General features: G+C 38.8%; 1 protein-coding gene across 50 annotated transcripts in view; it reads left to right on the top strand.

Annotated features, from left to right (window-relative positions):
• The window catches only part of PBRM1 (polybromo 1), a 116,809-nt gene that overhangs the window by 28,943 nt on the left and 70,799 nt on the right, over positions 1-17,067 (top strand). For 36 of the 50 annotated variants that reach the window (XM_045493087.1, XM_045493083.1, XM_045493086.1 and 33 more), the window contains 6 exons: positions 2,579-2,647; positions 6,181-6,279; positions 8,991-9,076; positions 9,832-9,927; positions 10,561-10,649; positions 14,190-14,403. In XM_045493087.1, coding sequence (XP_045349043.1) covers positions 2,579-2,647; positions 6,181-6,279; positions 8,991-9,076; positions 9,832-9,927; positions 10,561-10,649; positions 14,190-14,403 — 653 coding nt within the window. The remainder of the gene's footprint in view (positions 1-2,578; positions 2,648-6,180; positions 6,280-8,990; positions 9,077-9,831; positions 9,928-10,560; positions 10,650-14,189; positions 14,404-17,067) is intronic. The other 14 variants (XM_045493102.1, XM_045493101.1, XM_045493100.1 and 11 more) reach the window with 1 other exon arrangement.

Genomic DNA, 17,067 nt, shown 5'->3' with positions numbered 1-17,067 from the left:
AAGGTGTGTCTTGGGGCGCCTGGGTGGCGCAGTCGGTTAAGCGTCCGACTTCAGCCAGGTCACGATCTCGCGGTCCGTGAGTTCGAGCCCCGCGTCGGGCTCTGGGCTGATGGCTCAGAGCCTGGAGCCTGTTTCCGATTCTGTGTCTCCCTCTCTCTCTGCCCCTCCCCCGTTCATGCTCTGTCTCTCTCTGTCCCAAAAATAAATAAACGTTGAAAAAAAAAAAAATGAGGTTTTATTTTAAAAAAAAAAAAAAAAAAAAAGGTGTGTCTTGACTAGTTGTAAGACAGTTCTCACATAGAAATAAAGCCTAGAGGCAGTTGGGTGGCTCAGTCGGTAGAACATGTGATTCTTGATCTCAGGGTTATGTGTTCAAGCCCCATGTTGGGTATAGACTTTAAAAAAAAGTTAAAAAAAAAAAAAAAAGAAGAAAGAAAGAAAGCATATATGACTGCTGCTATCTATCCTAAGTGTGGATCTGATTACAAAAACATAATGATGATATTGGTCATATGTTTAAATTTTTTTTTCAAATGTTTTAAATTAAAAAAAAAGGAAAACAGTATGATGATTTCTCGAATAATTAAACATAGAATTACCGCATGATCCCACAATTCCACTTTGGGTGCATACCCAAAGGAACTGAAAGCAAGATCTCAAAGAGGTATTTGTACAGCCATGTTCATAGCAGCATTATTCACAGTAGTTGAAACATGGGAGCAAACCATATGTCCTTCGACAGATGAATAGATAAATGAAATGTGGCATATACACACAATGGAGCGTTATTCAGCATTTAAGAAAGAATGAAATTCTGACACACACTACAGTAAGAATGAACCCGGAACACATTATAGTAAGTGAAAGAAGAGAGTCACAAAAGGACCAATATTGCATGACTCCTCTTGTAGGAAGTATTCGGAGTAGTCAAATTCATAGAGAGAGAAAGTAGAATTGTGATTTCTAGGGGCTGACAGGAAGGGAAAGGGGGGAGCTGCTGTTCAGTGGGTATGGAGTTTCAGTTTGGGAAGATGAAAAGTTTGGGAGGTGAACGATGGCGATGATTGCACAATAATGTGAATGTACTTAATGCCACCGAACCACACACTTAGAAGGTTAAATGGTAAATCTTTTGTATCTTTAATCACAATAAAATTATGAGAAAAGAGTATAGCCTTTACTCAAGATCTACTCCTGAGTAGCAGGAGATCATCACTTGTGGTCAAGCCACCAAAGGTGACTTGGAGCACTAAAACATTGATATTCTGTTCCCCCATTCCGGGATGGCTTCCAGGGACACCATGCAGCACGAGTTGGTTGGAAAAAGCAGGTTCCCATTGGCCCCTCAGAGAGTGACAGTTTCAAAGACAGTAAGGACTGAGGCTGGGAGGGTGGAGCAGTGTTTACCTTTCCTTTATGAGTCCTTCCTAGGCTGGACTAGCTAAGTGGGAGAGGAGGTTCTGACTATTGTGGGCCCAACAGCTGGGATTACATGCTATTCCAGCCTGGGTGACCTTGTCATAATTTGTCTTCTGAACTGTTTCTCAGAAGTAGTATTGGTTAAGAGGGGGGCAGAAAAGGGGTTGGGTCAAGCCAAAAAAAACCCCATAACAACCCCTCCCCCCCCCCACACACACAGTAGGGGTTAAAAAAGAAGGGATACGCTGAGGACTCAGATGAGAGGAAGCATCCCTGAGATCATGCCCTCAGCCCAGCAACTGAGTGAAGGCTGTAACCTCTTGGCTTTTTGTTATTGTACGGGCTGCAAGGATTTGAACAGGTCAGAAGAGCATGAAGAGCACAGCCTCACCTTCCCTGACACTTCTCTCACCTATCAACTTTTGACTTTTGGTCAACTTCAGTTGTTTCCTCTAAGGAACTAAAGATGTAGGAAAGGCTCAAGGCAGTGAACACACTGTGGGCTTTGTGAGATGCTTCAGGGACATTCCTCTAACACGCTTAACTTCTTGTGTTGACGTAATCTTTGCTGAGAAAGCAGAAAGTGCTTATGATTTTACTCTGTTTCTTTAATGTAGTTTTACTTAAAATGTGTTTTATTTTGTAGAAAATTAATTTGGCCAAAATAAGTGAAAGCTTTAAACCTGAAGCTAACAAGCATGCACCCTTATGTCTTGTAGACCGTTAACAATTTTATATGAAATAGGATAATATTGTGTGATTTAGATTGCAGTTTTAAGAGTTTATGAGAACATTCAGAAACATTCCTCTACTTCATTGCCAGGAATAGATACGTTAGAACCTTAAATTGAAAACTGTGTGATTCTGTGAATTTAGAATTTTTTAAAACATTAAATTATGGTGTGTAAGTTGGATAATGATAATTACCAAATGCTAACTATAAACTCCTGCAGCATGCTCTTGTGGATTTCATGAAGCTGGTTAAAATCAAATTCTGTCTGCTTCAAACATAACAAACAGTATGCTGTACAGCTTTGTCAGTAACCTTGCACCTCACAGAGCTGTTCAGTTGATCAATACGTTGTCAGTGCACTTCTTTGTTTTCTTATTAGTTGGATACTTCTCATTTATTTAGCCTGCCTGGGTTTTTGTCTTCCAGCAATATCCAGATTATTATGCAATAATTAAGGAGCCTATAGATCTCAAGACCATTGCCCAGAGGATACAGGTATGCAGATTACCATATGTAACTATATGTAGTTTAGGGAAGATTGGCTTGTGGTCTCTTTTAGAGGCTTTTAGAAAATGGAGAAGCAGATGTCTCTGTAAGGGATTTTTAGCATATAATGTAAATGGATTAGTTGATTATAGCTTTGGAAAAGGCAGCATGGTGTCTTTTTTAGAGAGACCTTTGTATAGGGAGGAAAGCAGAATTTTCATTGGCATGGTAACAATAGGACAATATTTAAAAAAGACAATAATTAGGACAGTAATTAAAAAGCATTGGGCATAGACATTTCTGGTTGTGAAAGATACATTGGCATTAAAGCTGTGTTGTTTATTCTTACCTGCTTCCAAATAGTTTTAGGATATCTCAGAATAAGTTACCTGCAACATATTTTAGAGTGTAAGGTCAGTGAAAACAGAGACTTCATTCTCTTCGAGTGCCTTCCTCCCTGTATCTCCAGCAATAGCAGCAGAACACTCACCTGGCATTGGTAGGTATCTGCTCTGTTCTAAGTGCTTTATATGCATTAGCTGATTAATTTTTATAGCCACTCCGTGAGGTGGACTCTATTATTATTCCTGTTTCACAGATGAGAAAACTGAAGCACAGAGGTGATAAGTCACTTGCGTAAGCTAATAAGGAGAAGGGTTAGGATTTGAATCCAGACATTCTGCCTCCAGAGTCTGTGCTCTTAACCCCTGCACTATTCCTACCTCTCGATAGATATTTATTGAGTGAATCAGTGACTGAAATTTAAAACTTGATGATCAGAGGTTAAGGAAGGTGTAGGGAGAAAGAGCTAAATTTTACAAAAAATCTGGTCTTTAGAGTTGTGCTGACGTGGCTTAATTTCCTAGCTCTGTTCCTTACTAGCTGTGTTGCTTCGGTCAGGCGACTTTCCTGCTTTCCTCTGTTGTGCACTGAGTGTAGTGTTCCCACTTTGCAGAGTTGGAGGGGGCAATGATCATGCATGTGAAGCATCTCACAGAGCACCTATGGGATGTGGCCTTGGACTGTGTGAGTTACTGATCCTCCCAGAGTAAGGAAGGTTTGGGGCTCCTGGTAGATAAAACAAAAAGGAAATTTTAATGTGTTGCATAGTCTCGTTGAGAAAGGAGACTGAAAGCAAGTGGTTTGCCAGAAGGGAGAAACTTCATTGGCTTTGAAGTTCTAGGAGAGTTTGGGGTGCCTAGGTGGCTCAGTTGGTTAAGCGTCCGACTTCAGCTTAGGTCATGATCTCGCAGTTTGGGAGTTCAAGCCCCACGTTGGGCTCTGGGCTGACAGCTCGGAGCCTGGAGCCTGCTTTGGATTCTGTGTCTCCCTCTTTCTCTGATCCTCCCCTGCTGGGCTCTCTCGCTCGCGTGCTCTCAAAAATAAATAAACATTAAAAAAAATTTTTTTTAAATCAAGTTCTAGGAGAGCAGTAAAGAATAACAGTGTAGTAATTACTGGTACTGTAATACATTTTCACAGAATGTTAAAATACAGATTCCCTAATGTATCACCTGGTTTTTAAGGCAGCTCCCTAGCTGCTGCTGGTAATCACTTAGTCTCCTGGAACATAAATTTCTGCGGTTCCTAACGTCTATCTGAGGGGAAGATGTTTTTATAATCCTGAAGTTCAAATCAGATCTTTGGAAACCCCTGCCCTAGCCCCAGTCTTCTCTCCAAGACCTCACTTCTTATCTTGTCTGTTCTTCCTTCTAGAAACCCCATAGAAGCACCTCCTTTTGCCATCACCCTAATCAAGATCTCATCCATTTATGTCCAAATTACTGTAATGGTCTTTCTTACCTCTCTGATGAAAGACTCTCTAGTCCTTTCTGCATGTTGCTTCCTGACCCTAGTTTCCTTCCTCTTTCTTTTCTTTTTGATTCCACAGCCCAGAGCCTTGTCACTTGTTTTCTAGTGCCTTTTGCAGCGAGTCCCAGTTTCTTGTACTGGTGCAATAGTACCAACTCTGAATAACTCCAGTAGAAGTGGTATCCATTGAAAGGATACTGGGTAGCTCATGGAATTGTTAGGAAGGTAGGCAGGAGAAGTAGCCTTAGAGAAGTGGGAGGAACTCAGGGACATTGTGGTACAGCTGAGGTCAACGCACAGTGTCTTTGTGGTGCCATTGCTGTTCCTAATGTCATTCACCACTGTGGGCCCTGGTTGCTCGCTGCTCCACTCTGCTTTACTTGCCCTTCATGGGGGTTAGGAATTCATTTTCTCTATTCCTTTGCCCTCACTCTAGTCCCTCAAGACTCAAGCATGAGTGATCTCCCCTTGCCTGGGTGCCAGGCTGCTGGCAGTGCTACCATCTGCTTACTTCTACCCACTGTTGTGTAGGACAGGTCCCTCCCTACCGCCTATGCTGGGATTTTCTCCAAATAAAGAGGGTAGGGTGCTCAGGGGCTCCCGGCCAGCTCCTTCAGTAGAGCGTGCGACTCTTGATCTTGGGGTTGTGAGTTTGAGCCCCATGTTGGGTGTAGAGATAACTTAAAAATAAAATCTTAAAAAAAAAAAAAAAAGAGGATGCTCAGATGTTGGGTATTCTCACATGGCAAATAACCAGCTACTCTCCTTTGGCTGCCTGGCTTCTGCCTTATTTATCCTCACCTTTGCAGCCTGTGCTGTGGTTCTGCCCTCCCCAACCTTCCACTCTACTTAATTTGGTTTTCTCAGTCTTTCTAGAGTGTGTTTGTTCATTTCTGTGTCTTTCTCATTAGTCATGTGTACCTTTAGCCTAGATTGTCTCCCTTCTTCCTTTTCTTTGTGAATTGAAGGCAGTTCTAAGTGTCCCTGGGTTATTTGGACTTGAGTGAGCTTTAAGATGTAACAGCTCTAACATGGAGCCTAGTGCATAGTAGGTACTCGCAAAATGTTAACCTCTGTGCTAGACTATTTCATCTGAAGTAGTCTGTAAAACTAGAGGAGTTTTACTTCACACTCTCAAGTCCACCTTAATGGATTAGTATTCATAAAGCACTTAGAACAGTGCTTAACACATAGTAAGCACTACGTGTTTGCTAAATTAAATGACTTTTGTCTTATTTGATCTTTTAAAAGTTATGTTTTTATGACTCTTAACATAGCTCTAGTTTTGTTACCTATCTCAAAAACTTGTGTGTAAATGGACAATTGTAATAGTTTATAAAAGAGAGAATGACTTTATATATTGTTCACGTGTATTTTCCAATGAAGTCTTTGAATATGGTGAGAATTTAAAAATGTATGGAGTTAGGGGGCGCCTGGGTGGCTCAGTCGGTTAAGTGGCTGACTTTGCCTCAGGTCATGATCTCTCAGTCTGTGAGTTTGAGCCCCACATCAAGCTCTGTGCTGACAGCTCCGAGCCTGGAGCCTGCTTCGGATTCTATATCTCCCTCTCTCTCTGCCCCTCTTCCACTCATGCTCTGTCTCTCTTGCTCTCAAAAATAAATAAACATTAAAAAATAATAATAATAAAAATATGTGGAGTTCTTTTTTTTAAAGGTCATACCGATTAACTCTCAATAAGAGGAACTGTTGTATTTTGTTGTTTACTCTAGAATGGAAGCTACAAGAGCATTCATGCAATGGCCAAAGATATAGATCTCCTAGCAAAAAATGCCAAAACTTATAATGAGCCTGGTTCTCAAGTATTCAAGGTTAGTGTTTTGTTGTTGTTTTCATTGCTAAGAGTGATACCTTAATGTAGAGCCAACAGTTTTTTGTTTTTTTTTTTTTTAATTTTTAAATGTTTATTTATTTTGAGAGAGAAAGACAGAGTGTGAGAGGGGGAGGGGCAGAGAGGGAGACACAGAATCTGAAGCAGGCTCCAGGCTCTGAGCTGTCAGCACAGAGTCCGATGCGGGACTTGAACTCATGAACCATGAGATCATGACCTGAGCCAAAGTCGGACACTTAATTGACTGAGCCACCCAGGCGCCTGAGCCAACAGTTTTTATATAATGACTTTATTGAGTTAAAATTCACATACCATACATTTCACTCCAGGTTAATTTAATGGTTTTTAGTGTGTTCACAGAGTTGTGCAGCCATCACCACAATCGGGTAGCAGTCCCTCCATTCCTCCCCCGCCCCCCGTCTCTCAGCCCTAGGAGCTCAGTCCACTCTCTGTCTCTGTGAATTTGCTTGCCTGTTCTGGACATTTCATATCAGTGGAGTCATACAGCATGTGGTCCTGTGTGTCTGGCCTCTTGCCCTGAGCACAGTGCTTTTACGGTGCTCTCACGGAGCTCATGCTGCAGTAGGTGTCAGTACTTTGTTCTCGTCTGTTACATTTATATACTGCTTATTGTTTATCCACTTGTCAGTTGCTAGACATTTGGTTGTTTCTACGTTTTGGCTATTATAAATAATGCTGTGTAAGCTTTTATGTAGACATAATATCTTCATTTTCCTTAGGTACATACCTAGGAATGGAATTGCCGGTTCACATGGTTAACTATATATTTAACTTTTTGAGGAACCACCACATTGTTTTCCAAAGTAGATACACCATTTTACATTCCCACTGGCAATGTGCAGTTGAAATTTCTCCACCTTCTCACTAACATTTCCTTGTCATTTTTGTTTTTGTTTTTAAAAATTTTTTTTTCAACGTTTATTTATTTTTGGGACAGAGAGAGACAGAGCATGAACGGGGGAGGGGCAGAGAGAGAGGGAGACACAGAATCGGAAACAGGCTCCAGGCTCTGAGCCATCAGCCCAGAGCCTGACGCGGGGCTCGAACTCACGGACCGCGAGATCGTGACCTGGCTGAAGTCGGACGCTTAACCGACTGCGCCACCCAGGTGCCCCTTGTTTTTGTTTTTATGATAGCCATCCTCCTGGGTGTGAAGTAGTATCTCATTGTGTTTTGATTAGCATTTCCCTGATGATTAGTGATGTTGAACATCTTTTTATGTGCATATCAGCCATTCATATATCTTCTTTGAAAAAATTTCTGTTCAGATCCTTAGCCCATTTTTTTATTGGGTTACTTGTCTTTTTATTGTTGAATTGTTAGATTTCTTTACATAGTCTGGACATTAGAGTAGATATATGATTTACAAATATTTTCTCCCATTCTATGGATTGTTTTCACCTTCGTGATAGTGTCCTTTGACACAGAGTTTTTAATGTTATTTAGTGCAGTTTGTCTGTTTTTCTGTTGGTTGCTCATAATTTTCAGTGTCATATATTACTTAATCCAAAGCCACAAAGATTTCACCTTTGTTCTCTTCTAGGAACTTTATAGATTCAGATCTTAGATCTAAATGTATCCATTTTGAATTAATTTGTGTATACCTGAGGTAGGTGTGAGGTAGAGGATCTACATTGATTCTTCCCCATGAGATACTCATTTGTCCCACCACCTTATATTGAAAAGACTATTCTTTCCCCATTGAGTTGTGTTGGCTAGAGGTTGACTATCAGTGCATGGGTTTATTTCTGGAAGCTCAGTACTCTTCCATTCATTTTATGTCTCTTTATGCCAGAGGTAAGGTTCATTTCTGAGCCACTTTAAACATTGATTTAATGTCTCCTTTTAAACCTCATTAATATAGAAAGCGACTTCTATAGTTTAATACACAATGTAAAATGACTACTTCACTGCTTTGTGATGTGAGTCATTCCTAGAAATTTTGTAGTCCTATAACACAGTTGCTTTAGAAATGCCTTGAATTAATCATATGTCATTGGGAATTTAGCAAAGGATTCTCAGAAAACCTTTTGAGAATAAAATCATTGACTTCCAGAATACTGATTCATATATAGTTGCTTTTGGTAGTTCATTTATCTTTCATCTTTTAGTAAACTTTCATCTTTTAAGAAACTTCAAGTGAAAAATCAGAGAAACGAACAATAAAGTTCTTAAATTTTTAGTCCTTAATAGGACACTTTAATAGTATAGTACCAATAGTTTGTTGATGCAGTTAAGATTGTACTTTTTGGTCTGATTATTTTCCCTTAAATAAATTTTAGAGAAAAGGGAAACTAGATTTGATCTGTTGTATGCTATTGATTTCAGTAAGTACATTCATCCTAAATTTCTGTGTGTAGTCTTTAATCTTAGAAGTATATCAATTTTTAGGTCAGTGGACATAGGTAGAGTTGTTCATTTTCACTCATTTTTCCTTGTTCACTGTTAGATTTTTGTGCATTACTTGACTAATTGTGAAAGAGGTAGGAGGCTTTTTAACTTCCATAGAATTATGACTGTGTTTTTGAAAGTTATGGAAAGGTTAGAGGATGCAGCTTTATGGGCATTAAATGGAAGTCTACTCCAAATGGAAGAGTGCCGTAGAAAGTGCTCTTTGATGGCATTTTAAACTGTCCTTTTTTTCTAAACCAAATAATTTTATGTTGACAGGATGCAAATTCTATAAAAAAAATATTTTATATGAAAAAGGCAGAAATTGAACATCATGAAATGGCTAAGTCAAGCCTTCGAATGAGGTATGTTTTTAAAATATTTAAAATCCTTGTGCCTTTATTATTTGCCAAATTTTCTAGCTAGTGGAATCAGTGCAGTGTAAAACAAAATGTATGTTGCATTCGAAGATTATGTTTACAGTTAGTAATGTAATTCTGAAGAGAAGAGAGATTAACTCTTACCCAGCCCCTTCGTTGCAGCTGAAAGGCTTTATTTAAAAAGAAACAATTTTTGAGGCTTAACATCACTATCTACTTTTATTGCTATATATGTATATATTTGTTTTTATATATACTATATATAATATGTATATAACACATTATATATGATAAGTGCATGTGTAATATGGTATTTGTATGTAACACATAATAGTATGTATTTATATCAGCAGCGAGAGCATATAGCTAGGTGTCAGGAGATCTAAAGTATCATCCTGGCTCTTCCAGGACTTTGAACAAGTCTTATTTCTTGGATTCCATTTCTTCCTACTGGAAATGGAAGCTGGAGTGGCTGCTTTCAAAGCTTTCTCCTGACCCTGACATTTGTTTCATTACCAGATCCTCTGTCACTGCAGGGACCTTGAGCTCTCTAGGACCAGCCCTGGTCCATTCTCTTCTGCAGTCTTCAGGCTTTGGAACAAAGCCTGCTGTGGAGGCTCAGAAATACTTGAACATTTCTATTTAGAAACAAACCAAAAAATGCTTGTTTCCTTTTTGTCTACCTAGCATTCTGATTTCAGCTGTCAATTTTTTAAGGTTTTTTATCTTATCTGTGATAGGACTCCATCAAATTTGGCCACAGCCAGGCTGACAGGTCCTTCACACAGTAAAGGCAGCCTTAGTGAAGAGAGAAATCCCACTAGCAAGTATTACCGGTGAGAGAGTGAGTGTGTTTAATCTGAGAACTGACCATGTTTTTGAGGCAAGGCATATTAGTGTTTGCCTGATGGCTATCTTGAAATACTTTTGGGTATAATTGGGTTATTATGAGAATTGTTATCAAATGCCTTTTTAAAAGTTAAGTGCTTAATTGGCCTGATCTCACCTTTGAAAATTGCATAGGCATAAGTTGTTTGTCTGGTAGTGTTTAATATTTACAATAAAATAAATGTGTGGTAAAATACTAAAAGATTTGGTATCAAAAGTAAGATTTCTTTTCACTGTAGAATATGAGCATCTTAGAAGAGAATTAATCAGTAATTATGAATGAATCTGTATTTTTCATAAAATAAAGAGTAGTGCTACATTTAAGTAACACACAATTGCAAGTAGCCTACTTTAGGCTTTCTACCACCCTGAGAGAGAAAAATTGGTCTTCTTGGCTTAGATTGATTATGGGGAATATAAAAAGTATAAAGATAAATTGAGCACACAGTTGAATAGAAATTCTTTTTTTTTTTTTTTTTTTTTTTATGTGAATACTTTGTTAATAGTTCCTATTTCCTGTAAGGTAACCAAATTATTATAACATTTTTTCCTGTCTTCTGATTGCTTGTTTTTCTTTGTAGAAATAAAAGAACAGTCCAAGGGGGTCGTTTGTCAGCAATTACCATGGCACTTCAGTATGGCTCAGAAAGTGAGGAGGATGCTTTAGCTGGTAGGTGTTAGGTCTTGACAAGTTAATGCCTTCTCAGCTGATCCTTCTGGTGAAGGAAAGTTACAGTAACTTTGGTCTGTCTGGGAGTTTGTCAGTTTTGGAGTACATGCTATTTTGTTGCATTTTGATTCCACTCTTTGGCAAACTTATCAAAAGCTTGTTTATTTTATGTTATAGCTTGTGTCTAATAAGTAAATACTTTTGCCAAACAGTTGGTTTGCTAGCCTTAGCACATCCCGGTTTCAAGCCTATAAATGATAAATAGTGAGTACTAGTGATGCCATCAGGAAACCCGAGAGAGACATTCACACCATCTTAGATTTCTAGGCCACTGCCTTACATTTTTAGTAAGCTATAGTTTCTTCTTGGCAGGAGCTTCTGATTAAAGATAGACATAAATTACAATCAGAGCAGCCTAAGACAACAAGATCAATATAAACAGGCAGATGTTCTGCAGTTAGAGAATACATGTTCTTCTCAGATTCACATAGAACAGTCATAAAAATTGCCCATGTACTTAGCCATGAAACAAATTTCAACCAATTTGAAAGTTGGGTATTTTACAGACCAAATTTCTGACCATAATGCACCTATCATAAGCACCCAATCTTGAAAAGATAAAATTTAAAAAACCAAACACTTAGGAAAGAGAAAAAATTCCAAATGTTTGGGTTTCTCTTTTTAAAAAAGAAAAATTATAACAGAAATTTAATTACCTGAAATTGAACAATAGCAATAATGAGCATAATATATGTCAAAACAGTAGGGATACACTAAAGGGCTATTTTGGAGGGAAACTTACAGGGCTGATTGCTTCTGTTTAGAAAAGCAACTGAAAGTCAATGAACTAAGCACCCAACATAAGTAAATAATAAGAGAATAAAAGCAGAGACATAGGAAAAAAGGTAAGAAGGCTAAGAGCAGAAACGAATTTGTTTGAAAGGAAACCTATAGTAGAGAAGATTAGTGAAGTCAAAGTTTTTCTGTTACAACTGTTAATAAAATAGGCAAATCTGTGGTGAGCATATCAAGAAAGAAACCGAAGGAACAAATAAAAAATACTAGGGGAAACAGGGAGCATACAGATTAGAAAGAATGTATGAACTGCTTTATGCAAACAAATTTGAACATTTAGATGAAATGGGCAAACTCCTAGAAAGTGATAAATACCTGGGCACCTGGGTGTGTTAGTCAGTTGAGTGTCCGACTTCGGCACAGGTCACGGTCTCGCAGTTCATGAGTTCGAGCCCCACATCAGGCTCACTGCTGTCTGTGTCAACGTGGAGCCCGCTTCAGATCCTCTGTGCCCATCTCTCTACCCCTCCCCCACTTGCGCTCCCCCATAAATTAAATAAATAAATAAGTAAACAAACAAACCTAAAACAGATTCAAGAAGAAAAAAGGCTTATTAGTTGTATCAGCATTAAAAAAATTATTATAGGGGTGCCTGGGTGGCTCAGTCGGTTAAGCGTCCGACTTTGGCTCAGGTCACGATCTCGTGGTCCGTGAGTTCGAGCCCTGCGTCAGGCTCTGGGCTGATGGCTCAGAGCCTGGAGCCTGCTTCCGATTCTGTGTCTCCCTCTCTCTCTGCCCCTCCCCCGTTCATGCGGTCTCTCTCTGTCTCAAAAATAAATAAATGTTAAAAAAAAATTAAAAAAAAAATTATTATAAATCTTTTCCCATAAAAACACCAGGCCAGACATTCAAGGAACAGAATTATATACAAACTCCTGCATAGAATAGAAAAGGAGCTCCAAAAAGGAGCTCTCCAGTTTATTTTTTAAATCTGATAGAACCTAGATATCCAAACTAAACAGAAAGAAACACACTGTATCTAGCAGTATTTGTAAAAGATAATGCATGATGACACAGTTGGTTTTGCTCCAGGAATGCTAGGTCACTTCAGTATTAGAAAAGGTAAAAAGAGCACAAGGGAAATACTTACAGCATTCCCTTTACTGTAAGTAAGAATGTCGTTACCTCTTTTGATCAGAGGCCAGACAACAATGAAGGAGTAAGAATCAGAAAAGAAGAAGGATTTATAAAGATTGCAGTTGAAATATTGTTTTTTGAGTTTTCTACTGAAAAGACTATACAGATAAGTTATTGGAATTAATAAGAATAATAAGGTGCTATATATAAGATCATTATCTAAAAATTTATTTAATTTCTGGAATCAACCACAAAAAGAAAATGTAATTTTTTTTTCTTAATGTTTATTTTTGAGAGAGACGGAGACAGAATGCGAGTGGGTTAGGGGCAGAGAGAGAGGGAGACACAGAATCTGAAGCAGGCCCCAGGCTCTGAGCTGTCCACACAGAGCCCGACATGGGGCTCGAACTCACGGACTGTGAGATCATGACCTGAGCTGAAGTCGGACGCTCAACCGACTGAGCCACCCAGGCGCCCCAGAAAATGTAATTTTTTAAAGATAGGGTTGAAGTAGCAGCAAAACATATCTAGGTATATAAATCAACTACGTATGTGGAAGCTCTCTACAGAGAAAGTCAGCAGTAGTAGGGTCAGATAAAACTAGTTTCAGATCCTCTCTTTGCTTCTGTCTCCATGACTAGATCCAGATCCTCTCTCAAATCCCCTGAGACTGGTAGTGTACCCATCTCTTAACACTGTAACTAAGTACTTAATTAATAAATGATTGTCATTCTCACCTGGGAACAGTAGTGATTTTGATTAAGAAAACTTAAATTATGGTCCTTATATGCTGTTATAGAATTTAGGGAAATGAAGAATATATTTTGTTTTTCTATAAAAATGACTATATGTTGTTTGTTTTGGTGTTTTTATGATAAGCTTCTATCTGAAACTTCACTCAATAAGGGAAGACCTCATTCTTAAGGGATGCTATAGATCAGTGGGGCAGAATCACACAGAGTTAACCAGATCTACCAATATCAACCCAACATCAGTATACATTTCTATGACCATAAACTGCATGCTGTTGCTTTAGTTCTGAGATCTGTGTATGGCTGGTTGCTGCTTTTCTTGGCCAGACACATACAGCAAGGAGTCTCTAAAGGAGTCACATTTAAAAAAGAGAAACTATTTTGGGGCACCTGGGTGGCTCAGTCGTTTGGGCGTCTGACTTCGTCTCAGGTCATGATCTCACCGTTTGTGAGTTCGGGCCCCGCGTTGGGCTCTGTGCTGACAGCTCAGAGCCTGGAGCCTGCTTCGGACCCTGTGTCTCCCTCTCTTTCCGACTCTCCCCCACTCATGCTCTATCTCTGTCATTCTCCAAAATAAATAAACATTAAAAAAAAAATTTTTTAAAGAAACTATTTTGTAACTTTTAAAAAACAGTATAACATATTCTATGTAACATTTTATTCTGTTTCTGTGTAACATTTCTCTACACATACAATTAAGCATTACTAACAACATCTTTAATGAGGGCTGGAAACTATTCTTTTAATGTAAGTATTCTCAAACATACATAAGTTTAAGCTGGAAGGTGGTTAGAAGCTTTAAAGGTTGGTTCTCTCTTCCCCTTATAAATAAATACCTTTTTTGTCTTTTATTTAGCTGCACGTTATGAAGAAGGAGAGTCGGAAGCAGAGAGCATTACTTCATTTATGGATGTTTCAAATCCTTTTTATCAGCTTTATGACACAGTTAGGAGCTGTCGGAATAACCAAGGGCAGCTTATAGCTGAACCTTTTTTTCATTTGCCTTCAAAGAAAAAGTACCCTGATTATTATCAGCAAATTAAAATGCCCATATCCCTACAACAGATCAGGTAAGATGTCTTCTACATTATTCCGTAGAAATCCATTTTCTTATGGTTGAGCCCTGCATATCTGTCTCCTTCCTAAAATGGATAAGGATATTAAAGGTAAAAATGTTTGCATGTCTAGAGTATGCTTGAATATTACTCCTATGTGAAGGGTGAGAAATAAATTTGATTACATTCAAATGGTATTCTTTGTACTACAATAGAGTCAAGGCAAGTGAACCAAAGTTATTCCAGTTAGGCAACTCAAAAGTCATATAGCTCAGAATTTAACTGTCCATTTTCTTACAACTGAACAAAACACAAAAATCTTTCTGCTTATACCTCTCAGTGATATTTTAATTATAACAGTTTAACTGTATTTAAATTTTGTATCTACAGTTGAGCCCCCAGAATAAGTATAGTTAGCTCTTAGGGAATTCATTATTTGAAACAATACCTGAAAGATGGCCCATCTTGGTTTCCCTTTTCTGTATAGTAAAATGGTAAAATAATCAGAAGAGCCTAGGTGGCTCAGTTGGTTAAGCATCCAACTCTTGATTTTGGCTCAGGTATTGATCTCGCAGTTTGTGGGTTCAGGCCCCTTGTGGGGCTCTGTGCTGATAGTGCAGAGCCTGCTTGGGATCCTCTCTCTTCCTCTCTCTCTGCCCCTCCCCTGCTTGTGTGCATTCTCTCTCTCTCTCTCAAAAATAAATAAACTTAAAAAAAAAAAGAAAATTACCATTGAGGGATGACTGGCTGGCTCGGTTGGTAGAGCATGGTAACTCTTGATCTCAGGGTTGTGAGTTCTAGCCCCACATTGGGCATGGAGACTACTTTTAAGTAAACAAACAAACAATCATTGGGAAATCAGCCAGACAGAATACTGAAACCACCACATTATTAAAAATAATAGGAAATAAGTAATATTGTAACTCTCACAGTGTGGGTTAGGTTTTACAGTATACCTAAATAGAGGTAATAACACAAAAATAATTGGGTAAAATCACACTAAGCTGATATTTACCAGGGCAGGTAACTCACTTTCCAAATAATAGAAATTAAAATTCTTATACTTGCTGAATCCTAGAAAATAAGTTTGGCTAGCAACAGGTGTTTCATGGTTTTGCGTTTGTAATTTCCATGTTCATCATTTGATCAGTAAAATTTATGGTGTTTGTACTTAATCCAAACTTTGGAGGTTTTGTACACAGGTAGGATAATAGAAAATCAGTTTATTTTGCCCTCTTAAAATAATATTGAAATTAAAGCTGTCATTCATGAAGAAAATCATTTGGAAATTGTCTTTTATACTCTTTATGTTGGAAAAGGTAGTGACAGTCTTCTACATGTTGAGAGGTTCTCTTTTAACTCAGCAATTTTTGTCCTTAGTTTCTTTTCTCCCTCAGTCTTTGTTGTTGTTCAGTCTAATTAATTAATTCAAAAGAAGACATATTTCAAGCCAACTCAATCACCTACCTACAACCTTCTTCTGGTTAAAATTTTCTAGTATAAACCTTGCTTTGTTAAGTCAATAATTCTGTGCCTTCCCCCTTTTTAAATTTACTTTTTGACAGTTGTCTGGCACACAGGTAGGGGAGTGTGAGGAATGGAGAAGTGGCTGAGAACTAGCTGGGAGCACAGTAGAATTCTGCAGGGTCAGCTTTTAGGGTGACTCATCTACCTCCTTTCTAAGGACCCACAAGCCAGTGGTGCCTGACAGGAGCTGGACCACCTTCCGTTGTTTCTCCATAGGAGCAACAGGGAAATTGAGAGCAGTACTGCCGACTAGAACTTTCTGTGATGGTGGAAATGTTATTTTCTCTGCCCTGTCCATTATGGCAGCCACTAGTCACACGTGACTATGGAGCACTTGATATGTGGCAGATGCAACTAAGGAACTAGATTTTAAATTTTATTTTGATTTAAATAGCTACACGTGGCTAGTGGCTACTCTATTATATAGCCTAGTCCTAGGAAGATTTGTTGGCAGAAGTATGATAGTTGAGTGTCATCAAAAGCAACAGAAATGGAAGGGTGGTCAGGAACTAGACAGTGTGGCTCCATATGCCACCTTTCACTGTGCTGAGGCTTGTCAGCCCCGTCTTTTATTTCCCATTCGGCCCATCCCACCCCTACTATGCTTGATTAACATCAGTCTGATGAATATCTGAAGATTTACTGTAGATTGTCACTTACAAGTTTGAGTTCCATGTCTGTTCTTCGTGGGTATTGAGAATACTCAGCACATTACCCCTGGAGTTGGCCTGAATAATGATGTCTGAGGCTGTAATTTAAGTTCTGGGTGCTAGCTACATAAGCTGGTACTGAGAACTGAGTTTCTGCATCGTTGTTGTTTGCTTCATCCCAGAGATGTCCTCTAACACTCGTGTCTTTTTAAGCCCACATGGAATCTGCACATAGTTTGTGGGTGCTTCCATCAGAAGATTTCAAAGTCTATCCTAAGTGCATATAGTTAGGGCAAACTGACTCTTAACTTCATATAAAATGTATAAGGGACTTTATGAGAGTTGGTATTAGCAATAGCCATAGTGTCTGAGAGACATATCAGAATTCTTAAGGCTTTTGGGGTGCCTGGGTGGCTCGGTTGAGCGACTTCGACTCCAGTCATGATGTGTCATAGCTTGTGAGTTCAAGCCCCGCATTGGGCTCTGTGCTGACAGCTCGGAA

This window comes from Leopardus geoffroyi, chromosome A2 (genome assembly GCF_018350155.1).
Source record: "Leopardus geoffroyi isolate Oge1 chromosome A2, O.geoffroyi_Oge1_pat1.0, whole genome shotgun sequence".
Lineage (NCBI taxonomy): Eukaryota > Metazoa > Chordata > Mammalia > Carnivora > Felidae > Leopardus > Leopardus geoffroyi.
Note: the sequence above shows the minus strand (reverse complement) of the source record. Positions and strands in the feature narration are given on the sequence as shown.